The 26669-nt window shown below is 36.7% G+C and overlaps 1 protein-coding gene across 1 annotated transcript; it reads right to left on the reverse strand.

Annotated features, from left to right (window-relative positions):
* Window positions 1–2589: 2589 nt before the first annotated feature.
* LOC127112213 (cyanogenic beta-glucosidase-like) lies at window positions 2590–3985 on the reverse strand. The gene is made up of 5 exons (XM_051046277.1): window positions 3627–3985; window positions 3271–3346; window positions 3101–3178; window positions 2929–3016; window positions 2590–2814 (listed from the first exon to the last, which is right to left on the reverse strand). Exons 2-5 carry the CDS (start codon window positions 3329–3331, stop codon window positions 2769–2771), a joined length of 273 nt encoding a protein of 90 aa, XP_050902234.1. The 5' UTR covers window positions 3332–3346; window positions 3627–3985; the 3' UTR covers window positions 2590–2768.
* Between the last annotated feature and the right edge of the window lie 22684 nt (window positions 3986–26669).

Consider the following 26669-nt stretch of genomic DNA (forward strand, 5'->3'; position numbering starts at 1 on the left):
CTTCGGGTGAATTACTTCACCATAATCCCCTCCCGGTGGGATTTATGAAAGTTTCGGTTGACCTTGTATTAGATACGGACGCCCTTCTACCATTACCTGACGTTGTTTCAGAGACAACGTTGATGCGAGATGCAGTCGGATCCTTTGTTGGTTGGCCGTCAGATCTAATTTTCCCTGATGCCGAGGTATATATGTTCTAAATGATTATGAATATTTAGTATTCACATTTCAATTCAGCTACAATTATCATATTTAATCAATCCTTATTACATGGTAATGTTAGACTCCTATAAGACCCACACATAAAGTTGGTAAAGGGATTTCAAGACGCATCGAGTCGGTTGCATCTCAAAAAGAGGTACAAATATATATACCCATTGAATTATATACGCAACGATTCTGTTGCATCACAAAAAGTCATGATTTATTTTATATGAATTTTTAGGTTCCCGGTCGAAAGTTGAAAAGCGCTGCTAAGGATATTCCAACGACGTCCGGGACAAAATCTCAAATTATGATGCGTCTTGAGAAAATGGTGGATGAGTCCGATATTATGCACGGGGCCATTCGTACTATAGATTTTGATGAAGGTGTTTTCGGAGCTGCTCATTTCGAAATAATTGCAAAGGAGGACTTCCAACAACTTTTTGAACACACTGAATTGGGCATCGCTGTCATTCATACATACATATGGTACTCCGATCAATCTATAATTTACTTAGTTGAACAATTTATTTACACATTTCAATGAGTAGTCTAATGTTTATTATGTTTCTATTTAAGGTATATGTATGTAACATTGATGCGGGAAAATGAATTGTGTAACCGTTTCAATTTTATTGCTGCTTCCCGTATCAACGCAACGTTAATAACGAAAAATCCAACATCCGTAAAGAATGATCTAGTCGATAGATTCATGGCGGCCGGCGATAATACTACACCCAGTTTGTATTTTTTACCGTTTAATTCTGGCAACGGGTTAGATTTTCTTTCTAATAATTTCATTCTAATCTATGTATATCTTTTACGTAGAAAATTTTCATTCATCTAAATTTTTGTTTTATTTTACAGTGGTCACTGGGTGTTGGTTGCTATGGATCTTTCGAGACTAATAGTGTATTATCTCGATTCTTTATCGGGTGATTGGAGTAAATATCCGAATATGAAGAAGACGGTTGACGCGTAAGTGAAATTCCCCTAAATATTCGTGTGTATTTGTATATTTAATTATGTCTGTCAGATTGATCTCAATATACGTTTTTATTTTGTTAGGGCAATAATAAAATTTAGAACGAAAAAGAATTACCGCAATAGGAAGGACATTACCTGGGTCAGAGTTCAGGTATATATTAAGTATCTTATTTTTGCTTATAATAGTGTTTGTTTTTTTGCTTATAATAGTGTTTGTAAGAAATTAACTATATATATATTGTTTGTTTTTCTGTGTAGTGTCCTCAGCAAAATAATTCGGTCGATTGCGGATTTTTTGTATTGAGATTTATGAGAGACATCATTGCGTTGAATCGTATAGACATCCGAAAAATGGTATGGAATAATAACTTAGGGTTTATTTTAATATTATCGGATATTTCATCTAATTTGTTACTAAATCATGAATATGTTTTATTCTCTTAATTGTAGTACTTTGAGGAATACAAATCTTACTCAAGAGCAAATTTGGATGAAATGAAGGATGAATTGTGTCAATTCATTGTTGATCAAAGAATCATATAGCTAGGTTGTATATTGTTGTACATATATGTATGGAATGTTGTTGTTGTATGCTGTTGTTGTATATATGTTGTATATTGTTGTTGTACTTTTACTAAATCATGAATATGTTGTTGTATATTGTTGATCAAAGAATCATATATTAATGTTGTATATATGGAGGATTAATGTTGTATATAAATGGATTCATGTTGTATATATCAATGGATTAATGGTGTATAACATTGGATTAAAGGATGAAATCAATATGAATTTTACACTTTTGCAGCATGCGAACAGGTTACCAATTAAATATCCACTGTTTTTCAAACAAATTTTTTTAAAATAACTAACACTTTAGAGGGCGCTTTGTCCAGAAAGCGCCCTCTAAACACTTTACATTGACAACTTTAGAGGGCGCTTTTTCCTGAAAGCGCCCTCTAAACACTTTACGTTGACAACTTTAGAGGGCGCTTTTTCCTGAAAGCGCCCTCTAAACACTTTACATTGACAACTTTAGAGGGCGCTTTTTCCTGAAAGCGCCCTCTAAACACTTTACATTGACAACTTTAGAGGGCGCTTTTTCCAGAAAGCGCCCTCTAAGGTGTCCCTTTATGGACCACTCCAGAGGGCGCTTTTTTCTGAAAGCGCACTATAATGTGGCCACTTTAGACAGCGCTTTCTCCATGAAAACAAAGCGCTGTCTTTACCTATGCCAGCGCCACTTTAGAGGGCGCTTAAAAGCGCTGTTATAGGCCAAAATAAGCGCCCTCTTTTCCCTTATTTGGCGTAGTGACATCATCTAGCAAATCGTGGTATAGGCTTATGTTTTGATGCATCCATGAACATGCAAGTTAGCTTAAATGTCGTATGAAGATGTCATACATGTCCAGACTCATATAGGTGATTATAATGCATTTAGATATTTGAAAGACACTCCATATAAAGTCTAGGATGCATGATCATATTGAAGGTCATTTGGATCATAAAGTGCCTATCTCTGGTCCAATGGTATGTATTTCATCATTTCATTAGTAGAACTTGCATAACAATGCTTTTCATTTGCAGTTTTTGTGTTCCAAAAGATTATTTCTAAAATCATTTCTGCATAAAGAGATTCAACAACAAAAACATGAACAATCAAGCTTTATGGATCAAACAATGTCATAATGCTCTAACATGGATCATGCATATAGAAATTTGTTCCGTGAAACTTACATGATATTGGGGCTCAAGAAACCTTCGTACTCGTCTTGTAAGGCTTGGGGAAGATCCCAATGGAAAAGGGTTACAAATGGTACTAGACCTGGATCAATAACTCCATCAATCAATAATATGATATACTAGTAATATAGTATTCCCTCCTAAAATAGTATGATTTATGCATTACCATTATCGAGTAGCTCATTGATGAGGTTGTTGTAATATTTGATTCCTTCTTGGTTGATACCTGCGCTTACTTTTCCTTCTGCGTATTTGTTAGAGTTGTTAATTTAAATGAATGATTCAACCATATGAAACTCTTTAAGGATGTGAATAAATTGAATCATTTGCTATTACTTGGCAATATCCTTGGCCATGAGATGGAGAATCTGTATGCATCTGTGTTCATATACTTCATGATTGCAACATCATCCTATTAACATGTAAAAATGGTAAGGACATATACTAGAAGCAAAATTGCAAACATGATATTAGAGCTTCATAAGGTCAAATATACAGAGTTAATTGATATACATTAACGGTGTAAAGATTTTTTACATTTCAATAAATTAAACATTTTTATAACTAAAGTCATTTGATTTATTTAGCCTAAAATATTTATACAAATAATGAATTATAATGGATTACATTATACAGAACTTTACATTTATGATATATGAAAATTAATCTCAAAGAATTGGATGTAGCAGTACCTTATAACGATGATACTGATCAACAGCTACATCTCCATTGCTTCTGTCCAATATTTTTTCTGTATGCAATTACACCAATGACGTCATTACAGAAACAGACTATGGCCAATAGCATTACTGTCATCAAATTAATTAATAGTTATGTTAATTTTAATAACAAAATCATTTTTATTAGTAGTAATTAAAAAAATAAGTAGATAAACTAAAATGCAATAAATATTGTTTGATATTGTAAATTGAAAAACTGTTTAAGGTATCTCAAGAAAGACTTTTCCCTTTCACAAAGTGACAAATAGAACATGCGCAGTTTATTTACCCAAAAAGAAAACCATTATGTATGTTTAGTTTAGATTAGAAAAATATTTATTGCTGTTTTGTTTGGCTTTTACCCTTTTGGTTTTCACACATTGCTTTGATGCACACTACAGACACATTCAAAAACTTAGAAACTAAAAAGATTGTTTGGTTTATTTTTTTAAAAATTGTTTTGTAAAACTGTTTCAATTTTGATTGTTTTTAAAATTAAAAAACCAAAACTACTAAATTGTGTTTTGGTTTTCACTTTTTAATATTTTTCTGCGTATTTTAAAAATACAAAAACACGGAAAAAACAACCAATTTTCATTAATGGCAATATTGTAAATTATTAACTTAGTTTTTTTTACAACAAAACACAATTATATTGATTTGTTTCATATATACTTAACTTACAATATTACAATAGATCTGAATAAATTATTTCAATTTTTCTTCTATATATTACATGCATTATTAAATTGTATAATAATATAATATAGTATTAATATTAAGTTGATAATAGTAACACTTAAAAATTTGAATTAATTTTTAAATTTGTTTCAATTACACAATTATAAATTTTTATTTTAATTTAATAATTATTAATCTGTTCATATAAATAAAAATACTATTTTAGCTGACATATATTTTATTAAAATTTAAAAGTATATAAACTCTATTTTAAAAAATAGGTCTCACGTATTGTTAATTATTTTTTTTTTCAAAAATAATATTTAGGTTAATCATAATTTTGATATACTTTTTAATATTTAGTGGTTATTTCTAAATACTTATGTTAGTTTGATTTCATATGTATGCTTCAGATATTAATATACGCTATAAAATTTTGATAACTTTTTGACTCTAAAAAGGAATTAAATCATATATTTTATCATAAGAAGTTTCTATCTCGATTTTATTTAATAATAAAATTTACATTTGTATATTTAAATATGAGTCATTAGAAATTTAATTATTATTTATTAAAATTCTTTTTCATTTTATATTAGTTAAAAAAGTAATTTTTAAAAATTGAGTTATCATTTTTTATTTTCTCATTTTTAAAACTGTTTTTAAAAATAATTTACCAAACAAATATTTCTACTTTCTCATTTTTAAAACAGTTTTGAAAAGTCATGTTACCAAATAAATTTTTTAATAATTCTCTTCTTAAAAATACTTTTTCAAAATAATTTTATAAAACATATTTTAGAAAGTGAAAAGCAAAACTGATTCAAACGGGCCCTTAGTGTTGTTTTGTTTGGCTTTTATCCTTTTGGTTTTCACACATTGCTTTGATGCACACTACAGACACATTCCATTTCAGTAACCACCCACTTTTTTTTTTTATATATTCACCACTCATATAGTTATAGAACAAAATCTATATTTTTCTATATTTTGAATTATAAATCAGCAAACTCTGCACACTGGAAAAACTAATTTCTAGAATTTGCAAGAATTATGGTAAAACTCTAGTTCAAGAGAATCTATATCTATTCATAAATGAAATATTTTCCCCTTTATTATATTTTTCATTTAAGCAATTGTATTTACTATTTTATTCTTTTATAACTACCTTTATATTTGTGTGGCCTATTTTTATTCCTTAATTATCCTCAACTTTCATTTATAATTAATTGATTTGTTTTTTTTTAATTTGATAACTACCTTTATATTTGTCCTATAACTTCTCCTTTTTCATTATTTTTTTGAATTTATAATTATCTTTGTATTTGTGTGGCCTATTTTTATTCCTTAATTATCCTCAACTTCAATTTATAATTAATTGATTTGTTTTTTTAATTTGATAACTACATTTATATTTGTCCTATAACTTCTCCTTCTTCATTATTTTTTTGAATTTGATAATTATGTTTGTATTTGTCTTATAACTTCTCCTTCTTCATTTTAAAGAATATAATTTACTATATAATCATAACATCTTTTTGTATATTTTACTCAATCTTTTCTCTCTTTCTTTAATAAAATTACTCTTCCTCTCATCGATTTTGTTTCTAACCCAGAAAATCATAATTTGTTTTATATTTGTCATTAAAACTCCAGCCTCTTCTTTTGACAAAATTACTCCATAATACTGCATAACTGTAATGCCTTACATTTAAAATCCAAAAAGAAAAAATCGAAAATAACTGAGAGAGATTATCACAAAATTTAGAAAAAAAATAACTGCTATTAAGATATTATAAATATGTTGCAACAAGAGTATCCAAAGAGACATATCAATCCATGGTAGGAACCAGCCATAGACCATTCTTTATCCTTTGTCAGATAGACTCAAGAAGACAAAAAATATTTGTCTTTGTGGGGTCAGTAATCAAGTTTTGATTATAGTGGATTAAGTCTTTAGAGAGAGACCATTTTTACAAAAACAATTTATATTAAAATCAAAACTAAATAAAAAATATCTATTTATATTGACGTGTGTGAATATTAAAAAAAGCGGTTGTATCCGTTTGGACGCTAGCACAATATAATAAATATAGAATTAAGCACAATAGAAAAGCAGACACGAGTCTTTCTACTAAACTAATTAATACCTATAGATAAATGGGATAGATGAAAATGGTATGGCCTTTTCAATACCTATAGATAAAGGGGATAGATGAAAATGGTATGACCTTTTTTTCTTTCAATTTTATCCTTTATCAATTGTTACAATTACTATCAATTATTAACTTAAAAAAAATACAAAAAGAAAATCATTTATTAAATATGTAACCTCCATGAACACATCAAATAGCTTCCTCCAACACTAAATAACTTCCTCCAACACCACTATATATGATAACTGGATATGTAATAAGAAGATAAGAAGATACATGTTTAGAATGGATCAGAGAGAATAATGGTTTCAAAACACAATTGCATAAAGGAAACATATATTTATCAATACCTATATATAAAGGGGATACACCTATTTAGAGTGACCTATTTTTCTCCCGATTTTACCCTTAGATTTTTTAATTCTTTTTATCCAATAATAATAATAATAATATGTGGCACTCATACCATCCTACACTTATGGAACAGTTTAACAAAATATTTTACTTTATAACTTCTCACGTTTTTATTCCTATTATCAAATTTTAACGGCTACAAAATAGGAATAGCAGTTACAACATATAGGAAATGACAGTTTAATTTTAAATAATGGATGCATTGACTACACACATAAAATTCAAGTGTAAATGAGAGTTTCTGTGACATCACCAAAATATTTCTTTAACTTCTCAATATCAATGTTCTTATTATTGGCTGCTACAAAAACAATTACCAACCATATTTATCTTTCACCATAACATAAATCTTCATCTCTCACGTGAACCACCACCAACAACGATCCTACGAACATTCACGATTTTCATTTTTTTCATTTCCTCCGGTTAGAGCAACAACCAAAAGCATCGCTGAACTTCCGACATCACCGTTGAACGTCCGACATCACCGCTGATAGATCCAACGGCCAACCTTCGCGATTGAACTGCCTTGCCAGGAACTTCTTGAAGGTACGTGAAATTCTAACTTCTATCTATGACTTCTTTGCTTTATGTGTTTCGAAAGCAACACTGGAATTTTCGTTAGGATTCGTTCATATTTGTATAATCAACTTTTTTCACTTATTTATAGTCCTCCATTATGCAATTGTGAAAGTGGAAAAGAAAAGTGCATTAACAAAAAGAAAGAAGGTTCAAAGTTTATGGCGTGAGATTTGTCATATTAACACTTTTTCAAAAGCTGTGATGTTCATATATTTAGGTACTCATGTAAATATCATATGTAAACATTATAGGAGTTATAAAGTTATAAAGTTACACCTTCAATTATAATAAGACAGTGGGAATTTCTATTTTGAATTGATAGGAGGAAGCCATTAGAAAGAGATTCATATCCACGCATGCGTCATCATTTCAGATTATTAAGCTAAAAATATACTAATTTTATAAGTGAATTATCAAGTTTGACATGTTTTATTCTAACATTAATAAAGTAGTAGTATCAGTATTTAGTATTGGTGGTGGTAGTTGTTGAAATTCAACTTTTTAGTGTCTCATCAACTCGACCATTCATTGGCCGAGTCCACACATGACCCAATAATTTCTACAAGACTCGTCCAATCATTGGCCGAGTCAATATTAGACAGATACATCCTTCACGAACTCGTCCATCCATTGGGCGAGTAGATACTAAAAAATGGGGTATTCTGGGAATTTAATTTCAGAATAGGGTATATTAGGAATAAGAATTAAAAAAAGGGACAATGCAGTAAAAAAATCTACTTTTAGTTTTCTTTTCCAGTAACTTTTTATTTTCATATTCTACTAAAACCTTAGTAAAATTGGTTTTTGCCACCCCGACTGAGATATGAAACTCGCAGCTTCCTGCAACAACAGTCCTGAAGTCAACCATGCATACCACCACAACTTACACATTAATTCTCAACGATGACACAACAATCAACTTGGATCAAACCAGCTCGGATCGATATATGAAGCAATTCCTACAACAGATTATTCAGAATGACTCACTTTCATTGCTTAATAGGAAATTTATTTTCCCACGGTTATATTTTGAAACTGACGGAATATGTGATATTTAATTTTAAAATAAAAAATAAAACATGACAAGCCTTAGGATTATACCTCAGTTTTTTGTTGGATGAGGTGAAAACTTAATCATGAAACATATTGTTTGTAGTAGTGATGTGTCTCACTTTCTTCTTCTTCATCATCATCGACAATATCAGCATATGCCATTGAAATTGTAATTCATCTCATTTAAACATTTGAGATTGATCACAAATTTGTGATTGTTGAGATTGATGGAGTAAAATATACAACTCAATATAGTTGAGCTCAGAATGTTCATGGCTAACAAACATGCTTTCAATATGTTCATCATCATGAACGTTTAGTTAGAAAAATTTGACATAATTATTTTATAAAAATGGGAATATATATATATATATATATATATATATATATATGTATATATATATATATATATATATATATATATATATATATATATATATATATATATAATGACTGGATTATACATTATCTTTGTTTCTATTCTCTCTTTTAAATGAAAGAAATTTGGTTTTTTATTTATTGTAAATCGGATAACATCGGTGTAGCAGTAAATTCATGACCATTAAGCTTTGGATAAACTTAACGTCAATAAAAGCAGAGTCGTCACCACGCTTTTATTTTTTTCAAAGGAAAAGGGAAAAGTTTGAACAAAATCCAAAGATAAGAAACTTTCAAATCAAAACTAATAAAATGGCAGAGATTACAGGTAAGGGGGTTGGTTACACAAATGGAAGGTGATAGAATCCAAAGTGTCCTAGGTACTCCTAGGGAGCTCTTTTTTTATGCGTGTATGTGTTTTAGTATGTAATGATGTTTGCAATAAATAGAGTGAGGGGATGAGAAAAGAAATCATTAATTATATTTTTGTGTTTGACAAGACCTTCGGACTTGTGCCTACGTACCAACATAAAAATGAGGGATCAAAATCTTGTAGTTCGTGGTATCAATTTCAAAGTGAATGAATTGCTTTTAACAAAAATTTAAGTTTAAAAGAGGCATAAAGGGCCTAAAAGAGTTTGAATGAGTGGTAGTTCTTTTTGTCTTTTGAAATTTTAAGTCAATATGGTTAGATTCATTTACAAGTTTGATTAAGAAAAAGAGTTTGAAAAATACAATGGCATAAGGCCAAAGTTTTTAATTTGCAATAAAGTCTAAGTTTAGAAATCACAAGCAAAGAAGATTTTGAAAAAGTGGGGAGAGATTTGAAATTTAAGAAATGGGAGGAGATGAAGAGACTAATCCTAAGCAAAAATTTAAAAGTTAAGAGTTGAAAAGATCTGACCAATTGGATGCAATCCAATAGACAAGAATGTCATATAGGAACTCACTTTTCCTTTGGACTTTAAAATCAAGCAATATCAATAAGCAGGTAGCACAATGAAGAGCAAGGCCTCAAATAAAGATAGTCACATCCAAGCTAGCAACTGCATAGTCTTCTTCATAATCTTCCACATGTATCAGATGACATACTCCTTGAATGGCTCGGAATAAGACATTAGACACAGGTTCAAAGTAACATTTGCATCAAGACCATGTAGCAGATGAACTCAAGTGGATCCCAATGCTTGCATTAGATGAAAGCTCACATCACAATGACTTGGTTTCTAAAATGTTGGCATTGACCAAGTCCTTTTGCATAGGGAATGTTGCCTAATTCTAATTCCAAAGCTCAGATCAAATCTAACAGTCCACACAAACATTTTTTAGGGATTTTTGTTGTTTATTATGTACTTTAAGGTCCTAAGACCACAAACACAAACAGGATACACAAACAAATATATACAATCACAATATATGGCACAAATGAGCAAAGTGAGAATGACATAAACATAAACAAGTTAAATGATATGTATAATGACAAATGATAAATGGCTTGAATTTAAAGTGCATAAAGTAAATGACTTGAAATTAAAAAGTTAGTCAAATGTTAGTTGATTAGAAGCTAGTGGAGTTTTGCTTTTCAATTGTTTAAGTCATTCTTTTGAGAACACTTAACCCTCTATTCACAAGCATGGATCCTTGAACCAAGACGTCTTCCAAAGGAAGGAAAAAATGTCAAGTTTCCACACAATACCATGAAAGGGGGGAGACTTACAATCTCACTTACTAGAATGCTATGCCTTTTGTGTCAAAATTTAGTGCTATGTTAAGCAATCATAATTGGACTTATGTAGAAGTCACAACTATCTGAGGCTGGACAATAATTTTTTTGGTGTTAATGCATGTTAGAGATATGGTATAATGAACCATACTCCTAAACCATACCACACACAAAAAGAAAATGATCAAAGGGTGAACCTAATCTCATCCATACTTGTATTGGTTCATGAACCAATTAGCCTTAGGATATTAAGATGTCATTGGCCAATGAGAGGAATAGGATAGAAAGGGATTGAAGATGAAGAGGGAGGGGAGATGAGACAAACACAAATTGGTCATGAGAGGAGTTTTATCAGATTAAAATCATTCATTCATTTTGGGATATGAAATATACATTTCATCGATCTCCTAAATCCAATGATTTTAATCCAACAAAAGTTAAATCAACCTTGACCAAGACCCAAACACAATAGTCAAACTTCACAAGTCAATAAAAATGCTTCAACACAATTGATTCACAATTAAACAAATTAAAAATCAATTTAAAATGCATTAAATTAAATTATGTTTTATCCAAAATCTAAAACCTCTTCAAAACACCAAATAAATGGCCAAGAGATTTATCATAGGTCAAACAAGGTCAAAGGACCTTGGAGAAAAAATTTCAATATTTTTGAAAAGTCAGAAGTATTTTTAAACAATTAAAAATATGCACAAAAACAATTAAATCATGAAAAATATTAATATTGATCCAAAAAATAATTTTAATTCAGAAAATGAAAGAGGAAAATGTTTGAAATATTTTGGTGGAAGTCCCATATTTTTTGGATCAATAATGAAATTAATATGAATTAATCAAAATAAAGCAATTAAAATGAAAATTTAGAAATTCAAAAATACGTGGACCATTTGATCTCCCTCATTAATTGAGGTGGCATTTCAGATGGTCCAAAGCGCGCGTTCTATGTGTTCCTTAGTCAAACGAGATGCATGTGTGGTAATCACTTTGGATGGTTGAGATTAGAACGTGGGACTCAGATCAAAGGGTTCTGGACAAGGCAACACACCACTGGAGCCCTAGCTCCGGTCATCTTCTCCGGTGAGGACCATCGGAATGGTCCAAGTTCAACTCAAATAAAAATGGAAAATGAGTATACTATTTTGAAGGAAAAATGCTCAGGAGCTTGAATCTGGCCTCAATTTTGTCTAATTCCCAGTATATGAAAAGATACAGGGAATTGAATTTTGAGGATCATGAACTGAGTTGCTTCGATTTGACCTTAAAGCAACTCAATCTTCTTTCCTACATTGGTAGGACTTCAGACAACCAAAAATCAATAAGAATAGTGGAGAATTGAGTGATAATCGAAGAGATTAAAAATATGAAAATTCACCTTCAATGTAGCTTCAGATTAACACGATCTTGCTTCCAATTATGCTTGATGGAAGAGAAATAGATCAGAGAAAGGAATGGACTCTTGGAGTTTCAATCTCAAAACAGATGGAGAATTGAAACTCAATTTTTAAAGAAAATCCTTAAGTTTATCCTTCAATGGTGAGGGTTTGGGGTTTCTGAATCAAAGCTTGGCAAGAGGTCCTCTATTCTGAGCATGAGAGGTTTTATTTATAGCCATAGAGAATGATATTTGCACACTTCCAATTTTGGCAAAATTTTGAAAATCCTTTTTGCATGGTTGCATGGGCGTGTATGAGGCCCATGAAATGATAGCATCAAATCCATATTCTAATGTGCAATGTACATAAATCATCTTGGAAGCTTATGCAAGTGTGTATGGAAATTGGACCTTGAAAATATCCAAATGGTACTTCAACTTTCACCCATGTGCAAGTGTCACTCCCTAGGATTTCCCGGATCCAGGTACAAACGCGAAAAAGAGTGGCGAGAGGGAAAAGGATAGAGTCGCCAGCTATGTACTTTTATCCCACAAGGAGGGGAAAGGTAGTACTGCATAACCTAGAGGGAATGGATAAAACAAGTCTCGAACCAAAGAAATCTGGGTAAGGGGGCCGGTTACGTGAAGGGAAGGTTATCGCACCCCTTCACGTCTGTGGTACTCCACAGGATCCACGATTGCTTTCTATGTCTAAAGGTGTGTGTAAAAGTCCTACATGCAAGGAAAAAGAGAGAAAATCAAAGTAGGGAAAATAAAGAGTTATTGCTCGCACAGGCCCTACCCTGCTGCATACGTATCTCAAGAAGGATTGAGAATCAGAGCACCGTAGCTCGGCTAATCTATTTCTATTTGTTTTGTGTTTTTTAAGCGAACAACGTCACTGCGTAATCTACCGGATGCTCGACCTTGGGAGACTTACTCGCCTGTAGTAGAAGGAGTTAACGTGTTCTTAAGAGATAAAAAAGTTGGTTAGTGTTTTTTAGGAATGTTCATGCAAGAAAGGAAGTCCTAGACGAAGGAACCGTGCTACTTTAGTTGACATGCAAACGAGAGACACGAGGTCTAGCAAACCTATGGGGATACAACAAGCGAGTCTCAACGGAGAACAACGAAAACTGGAAATGAAATGCCAATCGATGGGCTTACATCCAACTCCACAAACAAAACAAACGAAAAGGAAACCGAAGGCCAATCGCTGGACTTACATCAGACTCCAGACAAACAACAACAAACGAATAGGAAACCGAAGGCCAATCGCTGGGCTTACATCAGACTCCAAACAAAGCAAACGACTAGGAAACCGAAGGCCAATAGCTGGGCTTACTCAGACTCCAAACAAAACGTATAACAAAATGCAAAAGCAAACACAAGCAATCACATCAATCAATTAGCACGCTTTATACACAAGCAAGAGGCTCATACAAGGCTGGGCTTTAGTCAAGGGGTCATATCAACCTCGACAAATAAGCCGGATCTGTAAGGGTGTTTTTGAGCTCTTAACCGCTGACATTGACCGTCAGGGTGAGCAGATGAAAGGTAATGAGGGTTAGACCTCATAGCTCTTAACCCGGGCCTGGGTGAGCATTAATCAATGAAGGTGTGGGGGTCCAGAATGTGGGACCCTACTCCACATGACTGACACTATACAAGATCTGGGGGACGCGTCCAAGAGCCTCAGCACGTAGTGCGAGCATAATGGACGACTCAAACGATTAGCAGGGGACTGGCTACTAGCCCCTTCTATCTGCCAATTGCCTCTTCACTTAGGAGGACTTGAAGTACATGGCACAAAAGTAAACAATCAAGAACATGGCCTCTTAAGGAGGGCTTCAGACAGGTGCCTGCCAAAAGATGGCAGGACTTCCAGACTACATGGAGAATAGGATGATTACCTAGGTGGTATGCCAACCACAAGCAAAGCAAAGCAACTCAAGAAATGAGTTAAAGCTACTAAAGTACCTATGTAAATAACCAAACAATCAGTATAGTATTCAGACAAACAACCAACAGTCAACAGTGTTACAACTCAATATGCACACAAGTCAAGCTTTATGACTCAAGAATTCAAGTGATTCCACCATACTCCATGAACCTACAACACAAAGGATTAATGCACAAAGTAGTTTTGCATATCATGAAGTGAGATCAACATAAACCAATGGGACTAGGAGCTTGAACCTGAAATGCAAAACTCAAATTGTGAGTTCAAACCCCTAGCACCAAGGCTAGGGTCAAAGACAAAGCAAAAAGTTAAAACAACAACCAATATTCAACATGAAGCATCTTTATTCAAGTGAGAACATGTCCTAAAAAGGACCAAGTCAAAAGCATTTAGCAAAGTCATTTCATGATCATGCTAAGGCAAAGGCAATTTCAAAGCATACATTTGGTCATCAAGAATAACAATTCCATATTAAAACAGAAATGACTCAAACAATCATGAAATTTTTTATGTGCATACAACATGTCAAACACAATCATCATGCCAAAAATTATAATCAGAGAAGCTCATTTGACCTAGAAATAAAAATGAACAAGTACGACATCAAATTGTGTGACACACATTGTCACACCTAACATTCATGTGCCTAAAACAGAAATGACAAATGAGAAAAATACACAACCAAGCCTCAAAAATCATGCAACATGTTGGGAACCAGCATATAAAATTTCACATCAATTGGCCAATGTATGAGCATTTCACATCAATTTGAATGAAGCATGTCACATATGGATACATGTTCAAAGAATCAAGCACAATTAAAATTCCAGAAGTGGTAAAATCATGAAATCACATCACAAGAATACTAGACATCTCAAGGATCATGTAGAAAAAATTGGGAATTAATTGGACTTGCATGCTATTTTTGGTGATTTTTTGAATTAGCATGGATAAAATGAAATAAAAATGGTAAAACATGAAATAATATGGAAATGAATGATGAAATTAGAAATGATCCATGCCAGAATCGAACCCTGGATGTTAAGGTTACAGGCGCTCACTAATCAAAACGATGTCGTTTAGGCTTAAGGAATTTAAAATGAAAAAAATAAGAAAGCGCTCATGCAGGATCGAGCCCAGGACGTGTGGGTAAACAGCGCATGCACAGTACAAATGGAAGTGATGAACCAGCAAACCCTAGCGCACTATTCACTCACGGCCGGGCATGGTGGTTTCCACCGTCTTCTTCATGAAGACGGTGGCTGAACAGTAGCAACCAATAATTTTTTTTTCCAGAAATTGCAACCAGGTATACCAAATCAAAGATCTCAATGAGCACAACACGAATCCATTATTGCTTTGGTCTAAAACATCATATATCATGCAAATCGAGCAAAAACTTATTTGACACACAAACTTTAACTTCACATAACTCAGCCAATTCTCAACCAAATTTCATGAAATTTATATCAGTGCAACCAGCATTCAAAGATCTACAACTCTATGTGCATAAAAACGAGAATTAAGAGGTTCGAAATTCACACCTCTTGAAGATCAATCAATGGCAGCAGCGTGTTCAAGGCCTTGCAAGTGTGTAGATCAGCTATATCAACCTTGTTATGAAGTCTGAAGTAGAAATTGAAGCTTGAAACGAACTAGATCTTGATTAATTTGCCATTTCCATCTTCACGTTTCTGAGCTTGCACACCTTGATTCTTCACCAAATTCTGCAAATCAAAGCTTGATCCATACTCAATGATGATCAGAGAACAACAATATGCAATAAAATCAATGGCTTATGTGAAGAAAATTTGAATTTGGATTGGGAGAAAAAATGGAGGGAAAACTTGGATCTAGATCTAGAATGTGAAAACTGAAAAATCCTGTTATGATTATCCTTTTATATCGCCTCCTAATCACTTTGCTAATCATGCTTAGGCTTGGCTAATGAAATTTTAAGAAGAAAAGAGGTGTATGACCAAATTGCAATTTCACCTCATGCATGGCAATCCCAGGTGAACAGTGCACATGCACCATTCAAATACTCTTAAAATCATCCCATGCACATGTTGAAATGGTTAAAAAACTTGCATAATGCACCAAATTCAAATTAATGATTTTATGATCATATGAGATTTTTCCATGCAATGCCATGATAGATTTGGAAATTATGAGTCATAAGGAGCATTATGCAAAAAGAGGCACTCAATTTGGAGTTTTAGATCAAAAGTTATGGCTTGTTGAAGTTCCATGCACACTTGGTGATCATTTGCTCATAACTCCTCAACCATTCATCAGATGCTCATGATCTGGGACTTTTTGGAAATGGGAGAGAAAGATCTTCAACTTTCATGTTGGACAAAATTTCATTTGAAGCTTCTTTGATGTTGGAAATTCAAGTTGAAAGTGGTCCAAAACTTGCCATTTTTGGAAACTTGAAATTACAGGTCACTTTCCATTTTGGGAAACTTTTGATCTGGCTTCAAATCCTTCAAGGTATGAGTTTGACATGATGAATAAACCTCTTTTGGACATGAATGAAGTGTCTCAAACCATTTCTCCACCTCCTAGCCCTCAGTTGACTTGTAGTTGACTTTTATGGGCCCTAGATGACCTGAAACTGCACTGTGGACTTTGAGCCTCTAACACTTGGTCAAGTTGCTTCAAAATGAACCTTGGTTCATACAAGCTCTCTAGAATACTCATGTAGCCTCTTTTCAAGGAGATGCTTGGTCTCTTGCACAGATGAATCCCTTAGTGCCAATCTTGACTGATGAGATGCAATGTACTATGCAATGTTGATGTAATGTTAATATAAATGTCAATGACCTAAAAATGAAATGAATGCATGAATGTAGGGTGCAAATTTGAGGTGCTACAGCTTCCCCTATTCAATCAACTGGGAACCTGAACGGATGAGAGCAACGGCTGTCAGACCTTCAAGGTACACAGGGATTGAATACCAAAAGAACCGTAGAATTTGCACTCTGCGGGGGATGATCCAAGAAAAGAATGTTCACCAACGACTGCTTCTACTGGGGATTTAATATTAACAACTGGGACCAGACAAGACGTTTACCGACGACTCTACTGGGGATTTGGATACTTATCGGAGAAAGAAACCACGACCAGACATCAACGGATGAATGGGAATAAGAAACCACGACCAGACATCAACAGATGAAAGGGAAGAGAAACCACGACCAGACGTCAACGGACGAATGGGAAGAAAACTCAACTAGACATCAACGGATGAATGGGAGAAAGAGAAACCACGACCAGACGCCAACGGACGAATGGGAAGAAAACTCAACCAGACATCAACGAATGAATGAGAGAAAGAGAAACCACGACCAGACGCCAACGGACGAATGGGAAGAAAACTCAACCAGACATCAACGGATGAATGGGAGAAAGAGAAACCACGACCAGACGCCAACGGACGAATGGGAAGAAAACCCAACCAGACATCAACGGATGAATGGGAGATAGAGAAACCACGACTAGACGCCAACGGACGAATGGGAAGAAAACTCAACCAGACATCAAAGGATGAATGGGAGAAAGAAACCACGACCAGACGCCAACGGACGAATGGGAAGAAAACTCAACCAGACATCAACGGATGAATGGGAGAAAGAGAAACCACGACCAGACGCCAACGGATGAATGGGAAGAAAGTCAACCAGACATCAACGGATGAATGGGAGAAAGAGGAACCACGACCAGACGCCAACGGACGAATGGGAAGAAAACTCAACCAGACATCAACGGATGAATGGGAGAAAGAGAAACCACGACCAGACGCCAACAGACTAATGTGAAGGAAACTCAACCAGACATCAACGGATGAATGGGAGATAGAGGAACAACGACCAGACGCCAACGGAAGAATGGGAAGAAAACTCAACCAGACATCAACGGATGAATGGGAGAAAGAGAAACCACGACCAGACGCCAACGGACGAATGGAAAGAAAACTCAACCAGACATCAACAGATGAATGGGAGAAAGAGAAACCACGACCAGACGCCAACGGACGAATGGGAGAAAGAGAAACCCCGACCAGACGCCAACGGGCGAATGGGAAGAAAACTCAACCAGACATCAACGGATGAAGGGGAGAAAGAGAAACCACGACCATACGCCAACGGACGAATGCGAAGAAAACTCAACCAGACATCAACGGATGAATGGGAGAAAGAGAAACCACGACCAGACGCCAACAGACTAATGTGAAGGAAACTCAACCAGACATCAACGAATGAATGGGAGAAAGAGAAACCACGACCAGACGCCAACGGACGAATGGGAAGAAAACTCAACCAGACATCAACGGATGAATGGGAGAAAGAGAAACCACGACCAGACGCCAACGGACGAATGAGAAGAAAACTCAACCAGATATCAAAGGATGAATGGGAGAAAGAAACCACGACCAGACGCCAACGACGAATGGGAAGAAAACTCAACCAGACATCAACGGATGAATGGGCGAAAGTGAAACCACGACCAGACGCCAACGAACGAATGGGAAGAAAACTCAACCAGACATCAACGGATGAATGGGAGAAAGAGAAAGCACGACCAGACGCCAACGAACGAATGGGACGAAAACTCAACCAGACATCAGAGGATGAATGGGAGAAAGAAACCACGACCAGACGCCAACGGACGAATGGGAAGAAAACTCAACTAAGCATCAACGGATGAATGGGAGAAACAGAAACCACGACCAGACGCCAACGGACGAATGGGAAGAAAGTCAACCAGACATCAACGGATGAATGGGAGAAAGAGGAACCACGACCAGACGCCAACGGAAGAATGGGAAGAAAACTCAACCAGACATCAACGGAGGAATGGGAGAAAGAGAAACCACGACCAGACGCCAACAGACGAATGGGAAGAAAACTCAACCAGACATCAACGGATGAATGGGAGAAAGAGAAACCACGACCAGACGCCAACGGACGAATGCGAAGAAAACTCAACAAGACATCAACGGATGAATGGGAGAAAGAAAAACCACGACCAGACGCCAACGAACGAATGGGAAGAAAACTCAACCAGACATCAACGGATGAATGGGAGAAAGAGAAACCACGACCAGACGCCAACAGACTAATGTGAAGGAAACTCAACCAGACATCAACGGATGAATGGGAGAAAGAGAAACCACGACCAGACGCCAACGGACGAATGGGTAGAAAACTCAACCAGACATCAACGGATGAATGGGAGAAAGAGAAACCACGACCAGACGCCAACGGACGAATGGGAAGAAAACTCAACCAGACATCAAAGAATGAATGGGAGAAAGAGAAACCACGACCAGACGCCAACGGACGAATGGGAAGAAAACCCAACCAGACATCAACGGATGAATGGGAGAAAGAGAAACCACGACTAGACGCCAACGGACGAATGGGAAGAAAACTCAACCAGACATCAAAGGATGAATGGGAGAAAGAAACCACGACCAGACGCCAACGGACGAATGGGAAGAAAACTCAACCAGACATCAACGGATGAATGGGAGAAAGAGAAACCACGACCAGACGCCAACGGATGAATGGGAAGAAAGTCAACCAGACATCAACGGATGAATGGGAGAAAGAGGAACCACGACCAGACGCCAACGGACGAATGGGAAGAAAACTCAACCAGACATCAACGGATGAATGGGAGAAAGAGAAACCACGACCAGACGCCAACAGACTAATGTGAAGGAAACTCAACCAGACATCAACGGATGAATGGGAGATAGAGGAACCACGACCAGACGCCAACGGAAGAATGGGAAGAAAACTCAACCAGACATCAACGGATGAATGGGAGAAAGAGAAACCACGACCAGACGCCAACGGACGAATGGAAAGAAAACTCAACCAGACATCAACGGATGAATGGGAGAAAGAGAAACCACGACCAAACGCCAACGGACGAATGGGAGAAAGAGAAACCACGACCAGACGCCAACGGGCGAATGGGAAGAAAACTCAACCAGACATCAACGGATGAAGGGGAGAAAGAGAAACCACAACCATACGCCAACGGACGAATGCGAAGAAAACTCAACCAGACATCAACGGATGAATGGGAGAAAGAGAAACCACGACCAGACGCCAACAGACTAATGTGAAGGAAACTCAACCAGACATCAACGAATGAATGGGAGAAAGAGAAACCACGACCAGACGCCAACGGACGAATGGGAAGAAAACTCAACCAGACATCAACGGATGAATGGGAGAAAGAGAAACCACGACCAGACGCCAACGGACGAATGAGAAGAAAACTCAACCAGATATCAAAGGATGAATGGGAGAAAGAAACCACGACCAGACGCCAACGACGAATGGGAAGAAAACTCAACCAGACATCAACGGATGAATGGGAGAAAGTGAAACCACGACCAGACGCCAACGAACGAATGGGAAGAAAACTCAACCAGACATCAACGGATGAATGGGAGAAAGAGAAAGCACGACCAGATGTAACACCCCAAATTAAACTAAGCTAATTATTTGATTTAAATTAATATTTTATTTATTAATTTAATTGAATAATTGGATGTTTGGATTATTTTTATTTTATTATTATTTTGGAATAATAATTATTGGGATAATTATTTATTGGAATAATATATAAGTTGGAATTTAGAAAAATCCCATTTTTGGTAAAAAGGTGAATTTCACGTGAAAAGGGAAAAGAGGCAGAAAGGGCAAAAAGCTAGAGAACGAAGGTTGAAGGAAGGAGAAGCTTGGAGCTCGGAAGCTGCCGGATTAACTCAGGTAAGGGGGGTTTATCATCAATTAACGGGTATTATGGGATGATATGTACTGGGTAGTGATAGACCATTGTTTTACCTATGATTGGATAATATATGTTGAATTCGTGAACTGTTGAGAGGAACGAAAATTGGAATATAATTGAAGAATTCGTAGGAATTTAGTGTGGAAATGTTAGACCTTGTGGAATCGAATAGGATCTGTTTTGAGTTAGACAATAGGAAGGCATTTTGTGTGAAAATTGGACTGTAGAAGGTTGAATTGGGTAGATCTCGTAGCAGAGAAAGCCATTGCAGATCTGTGAGCTCTGGTTTCTGGTCATACGCGTATGGCACTAGGCAATACGCGTATGAGCTGTTGGTACGCGTATGGGGGGAAGCCTTACGCGTATGGGAGAAAAAGATGACATTTTGAACGTAAATTGGTCTCTGTTGGTACGCGTAATAGGAGATTGATACGCGTAGCATACGCGTATGAGACAGGTGATACGCGTATGAGTTGGGCGAAGGAACGCGCAATACGCGTATGAGAGTGGGCATTACGCGTATGAGTTTGGCCAGGTTTGGGCAATACGCGTATGGCAGAGGCAATACGCGTATGGGCAGAATTGTGTTTTGCTGTGCTACTGTTGTGCAGTTTTTGGTTGTTTAGGCTGAGTGATGCGACTTAGCTGAGGTATGATGTGATAGGGATCATCTCCCGTTGTTTTGAGTGGCATAGGTATTAGTAGAGTGTGCTAATGCTGTGTTTGCTTTTGTGGCATGACATGATATGCTTTTGTGATTAATTATGTTGATGATGTGTGATGGTATACGTGATGATGTGAATGTATACATTTGTGAATAGACTGTATTGTGGCTTAGAGTGTGAGCATGTGTCTATTCTTGATTATTGTTGATGTTGCATTGCTAGGTGATTAGCATGCATATTGTGGCCTTCGGGTGGTAGCTAATTCCCATGGTGAGGAATTAGTGAGTTTAGTCATTTTTGGACTGTTGTTGATTGTTTGCATGCTAGGTGAGTAGCGTGCATTTCATGGCCCATTTGGGGTGGTAGCTAATTCCCATGGTGAGGAATTAGTGAGTGAGTCACTATGTCTCAAATGAGTGGGACTAGTGAGCTTGGTAGCCGTGCCTGGATTTGGACGGTGAGGTTGAACTATATGTTCACAAATAGTCGGTACCGCATGCATAGAGTCTCATTGCATAATGAATGTATGGCATATGATATGAGTGGATGTATTCCAGTATCACTTGCGTGTTGTGTGTTGCGTTGTTAATGATTGAATATGATGGAGGTTTGTACTGTTGAGTATGATGTTTGAATGAATATTACTGTTGCTGATTGCGTAGTCTAATTAGGGTGAATTAATGTGTTAATTACTTGGCATTACCTGTTGTTCTATAATGCTTATTATATTGATTGAGGAACTCACCCTTACGCCTATTTTTCAGGTAACGAGAAATGAGTTGAGTAGAAGCTTATGCTTGGAGTCTAGAGTAGTTCTTATGGGTCATGCTCTGATAGATGTAACATCGGGAGGGAATGTTTTAATTAATTTGATATTGGTGGTTGAATGATTTACATGTATTGTGTTACATGTTTTACATTGATGTTGGATTTTTATTCCGCTGCGAAATTATGCAAAAGAACCTTATTTTGATTAAACAAATGAGCATGACAGGACATGTTGATAATTTTGTGAAATGATTGTGTGACACCCTTCGGGGCATAATTACTCTGATGAATATATTTGTTATTTTAATTATAATAATTTGGGGTATTTAGAAGGGTGTTACATTAGTGGTATCAGAGCATAGTCGGTCGTGTCGAGTCGTAATTATTCTGTTTCCCCTGTACGGGATAGGTGTTGTGTAACCCTATCAGTACTTATTGTTTTGGTTTGTTGGGTTTTCAGAATAGAGATGGCTGGAAGAGGTAGAGATGATGCTGCAATTGCTGAGGCTCTGGGTATGCTAGCTGGAGTACTTGGTGGAAATCCGAATGTTGTGGGAATGGGAGCTGCTCGTCAACTGAGTGAGTTCCAGAAGAACAATCCTCCAATGTTCAAAGGAGCATACGATCCAGATGGTGCTCAGAAGTGGTTGAAGGAGATAGAGAGGATCTTTAGAGTAACTGAGTGTACTGAGAATCAGAAGGTCAGGTTCGGTACACATATGCTGTCAGAAGAAGCTGATGATTGGTGGGTTGCTACCCGCACTGAGTTGGAAACTGCTGGAAATGCTGAGATTTCCTGGGCGGTGTTCAGAGAGAGATTCCTGAGGAAGTATTTTCCCGAGGATGTCAGAGGAAAGAAGGAGATAGAGTTTTTGGAATTGAAACAGGGTAACAGGTCTGTAACTGAGTATGCTGCTAAGTTCACAGAGCTGTCAAAGTATTATACTCCCTATGCTGAGGCTGCTGGGGAATTTTCCAAGTGTGTGAAGTTTGAGAACGGGTTGCGTCCCGAGATCAAGCAGGCGATTGGATATCAGAGGATTAGAGTGTTTTCTGATTTAGTTGACTGTTGCAGGATTTTCGAACAGGATTCCAAGGCAAGAGCTGAGAGCTATCAGCAGAGGGTTGATAGGAAAGGCAAGAATCAGATTGAACGTGGAAAACCGTATGCAGCTGGCAAAGGTTTTCAGAGGCAGAGTGGGATGAAGAGGCCTAGTGGGGGAGATTCTAGTGCTCCTGCTAAGTGTTACAGATGTGGTCAGGCTGGGCATCGTATCCATGAGTGTACCAGTAATGAGAAGAAGTGTTTTAAGTGTGGCAAGGGTGGTCATCTGGCTGCAGACTGCCGGTTGAAGACTGTGACTTGTTTCAACTGTGGAGAGTTGGTTCATATCAGTCCGCAGTGTCCTAAGCCGAAGAAAGAGAATCAGTCAGGAGGCAAGGTTTTTGCTTTATCAGGTTCTGAGACTTTTGCAGATGATCGGTTGATCCGAGGTACGTGTTATATTAATGGCTTTCCTCTTGTAGCTATTATTGACACAGGTGCGACTCATTCTTTTATATCTTTGGATTGTGCTGTGAAACTTAAGTTAGAAATATCTGAGATGTTTGGAAGTATGGTGATTGATACTCCTGCGAAGGGTTCAGTGACTACTACTTCAGTTTGTTTAAATTGTCCTTTGAGTATTTTTGGTAGAGACTTTGGGATAGACCTTGTGTGTCTTCCGTTAGTGCAGATTGATGTTATCTTGGGAATGAACTGGTTGGTGTTTAACCGAGTTTCTATTAACTGTTTTGATAAGACTGTGATTTTTCCTGAGATTGAGGAAGGAAAGAGTTTATTTCTATCTGCAAGACAGGTGAATGAGGAAGTGGCAGATGGGGCAGAGTTGTTTATGCTGTTAGCGACTGTGGAAGCTAAAGATAAACTGGTGATTGGTGATCTAGCAGTGGTGTGTGATTTTCCTGATGTGTTTCCGGAAGAGGTGAATGAATTGCCACCAGAACGTGAAGTTGAGTTCTCGATTGATTTGGTACCTGGTACTAGACCGATATCGATGGCTCCGTACCGTATGTCTGCTGTTGAGTTAACTGAATTGAAGAGCCAGTTGGAAGATCTGTTGGATAAGAAGTTTATTCGTCCGAGTGTGTCACCGTGGGGTGCACCAGTGTTGTTGGTTAAGAAGAAAGAAGGTACTATGAGGTTGTGTGTGGACTACAGGCAACTGAATAAAGTGACGATCAAGAATCGGTATCCTTTGCCGAGGATTGATGATTTGATGGATCAGTTGGTTGGTGCGAGTGTGTTCAGTAAAATAGATTTGAGATCTGGGTATCATCAGATACGTGTGAAAACTGAGGATGTTCAGAAGACTGCTTTCAGAACGAGGTATGGACATTATGAGTATTCTGTAATGCCTTTTGGTGTGACTAATGCGCCTGGAGTATTTATGGAGTATATGAATAGGATTTTTCATCCGCATCTAGATCAGTTTGTCGTGGTGTTTATTGATGACATTTTGGTGTATTCGAAATCTGAAGAAGAGCATGCTGAACATTTGAGAGTGGTGTTGGAAGTTCTACGAGACAAGCAGTTATTTGCTAAATTGTCCAAATGTGAATTTTGGTTAGAAGAGGTTAGTTTTCTTGGTCATGTGATTTCAAGAGGAAGTGTTGCTGTCGATCCTTCTAAGATAGAAGCGATATCTAAGTGGGAAGCTCCGAAGTCAGTTTCTGAGATAAGAAGTTTCCTTGGTTTGGCTGGTTATTATAGGAAGTTCATTGAGGGATTTTCTAAGTTGGCGTTACCGTTGACGATGTTGACTAGAAAGGGGCAAGCGTTTGTTTGGGATTCGAAATGTGAAGAAGGTTTTCAAGAATTAAAGAGAAGGTTGACTACTGCTCCTATTCTGATATTACCGAGTTCGTCGGAACTATTCGAGGTTTATTGTGATGCTTCATTGTTGGGTTTAGGTGGTGTGTTGATGCAGAATAAGCAGGTTATAGCTTATGCTTCGAGACAACTAAGGGTTCATGAGAGGAACTATCCGACGCACGATTTAGAGTTGGCAGCTGTGGTATTTGTTCTGAAGCTGTGGAGGCATTATTTGTACGGGTCAAGATTTGAAGTTTTCAGTGACCATAAAAGTTTGAAGTATTTGTTTGATCAGAAAGAGCTGAATATGAGACAGAGGAGATGGTTAGAATTTCTGAAGGATTACGATTTTGGGTTGAATTACCATCCGGGTAAAGCAAACGTGGTGGCGGATGCATTGAGTCGAAAATCATTGCATATGTCTATGTTAATGGTTAAGGAATTGGATTTAATTGAGCAGTTTAGAGACTTGAGTTTGGTGTGTGAGAGCACTCACAATAGTGTTAAACTGGGAATGTTGAGATTAACAAGTGGCATTCTGGATGAGATCAGAGAAGGTCAGAGATCTGATATGCTTTTGGTTGATAAGTTGACTTTGGTGAACTCATGTCAGGGTGGTGAATTCCGAGTTGATGAGAATGGTGTTTTGAGATTTGGTGACCGGGTGTGTATTCCGGATGTTGCTGAGCTTAAGAAGAGTATTCTTGAAGAAGGACATCGTAGTGGCTTGAGTATTCATCCTGGAGCTACGAAGATGTATCACGATTTGAAAAGGTTATTTTGGTGGCCGGGAATGAAAAGAGAAATTGCAAGTTTTGTGTATTCCTGTTTGACTTGTCAGAAGTCGAAGATTGAGCATCAGAAGCCGTCTGGGCTAATGCAACCGTTGGCTATTCCAGAATGGAAGTGGGATAGTATCAGTATGGATTTTGTTTCTGGTTTGCCGAGGACAAGTAAGAATTTTGAGGCTATTTGGGTGATTGTTGATAGATTGACGAAGTCGGCTCATTTCATTCCGATCAGAATGGATTATCCGTTAGAGAGGCTAGCCGAGTTGTATATTGAGAAGATTGTAAGTTTGCATGGTATTCCGTCGAGTATTGTTTCGGACAGAGATCCTAGATTTACATCGAAATTTTGGGAAGGTTTGCAGAGAGCTTTGGGAACTAAGCTGAGATTGAGTTCTGCATATCATCCGCAGACTGATGGTCAGACTGAGAGGACGATTCAGTCACTAGAGGATCTTTTGAGAGCTTGTGTTTTGGAAAAGGGAGGTGCTTGGGATTGTTATTTACCTTTGATTGAGTTTACCTACAACAATAGTTTTCATTCGAGTATTGGTATGGCACCGTTTGAAGCTTTGTATGGTAGGAGATGTCGGACACCTTTATGTTGGTATGAGTCCGGTGAGAGTGCTGTGGTTGGACCGGAGATTATTCAACAAACTACGGAAAAGATTAAGATGATTCAGGAGAAGATGAGAATTGCTCAGAGTCGTCAGAAGAGTTATCATGATAAGAGGAGGAAGTCGCTTGAGTTCCAAGAG

Source organism: Lathyrus oleraceus, unplaced genomic scaffold (assembly GCF_024323335.1).
Source record: "Lathyrus oleraceus cultivar Zhongwan6 unplaced genomic scaffold, CAAS_Psat_ZW6_1.0 chrUn0057, whole genome shotgun sequence".
Taxonomy (NCBI): Eukaryota; Viridiplantae; Streptophyta; class Magnoliopsida; order Fabales; family Fabaceae; genus Lathyrus; species Lathyrus oleraceus.

Bases quoted from the DNA above. Each gene is read 5' to 3' on its own strand.
- LOC127112213 (XM_051046277.1), bottom strand. From the start codon at position 3,331: ATGAAGTATATGAACACAGATGCATACAGATTCTCCATCTCATGGCCA. The intron at 3,179-3,270 runs GTAATAGCAAAT...ACAAATACGCAG, and splicing joins ATGGCCAAGGATATTGCCAA to AAGGAAAAGTAAGCGCAGGT. The intron at 2,815-2,928 runs GTAAGTTTCACG...CTCTTTATGCAG, and splicing joins TTCTTGAGCCCCAATATCAT to AAATGATTTTAGAAATAATC.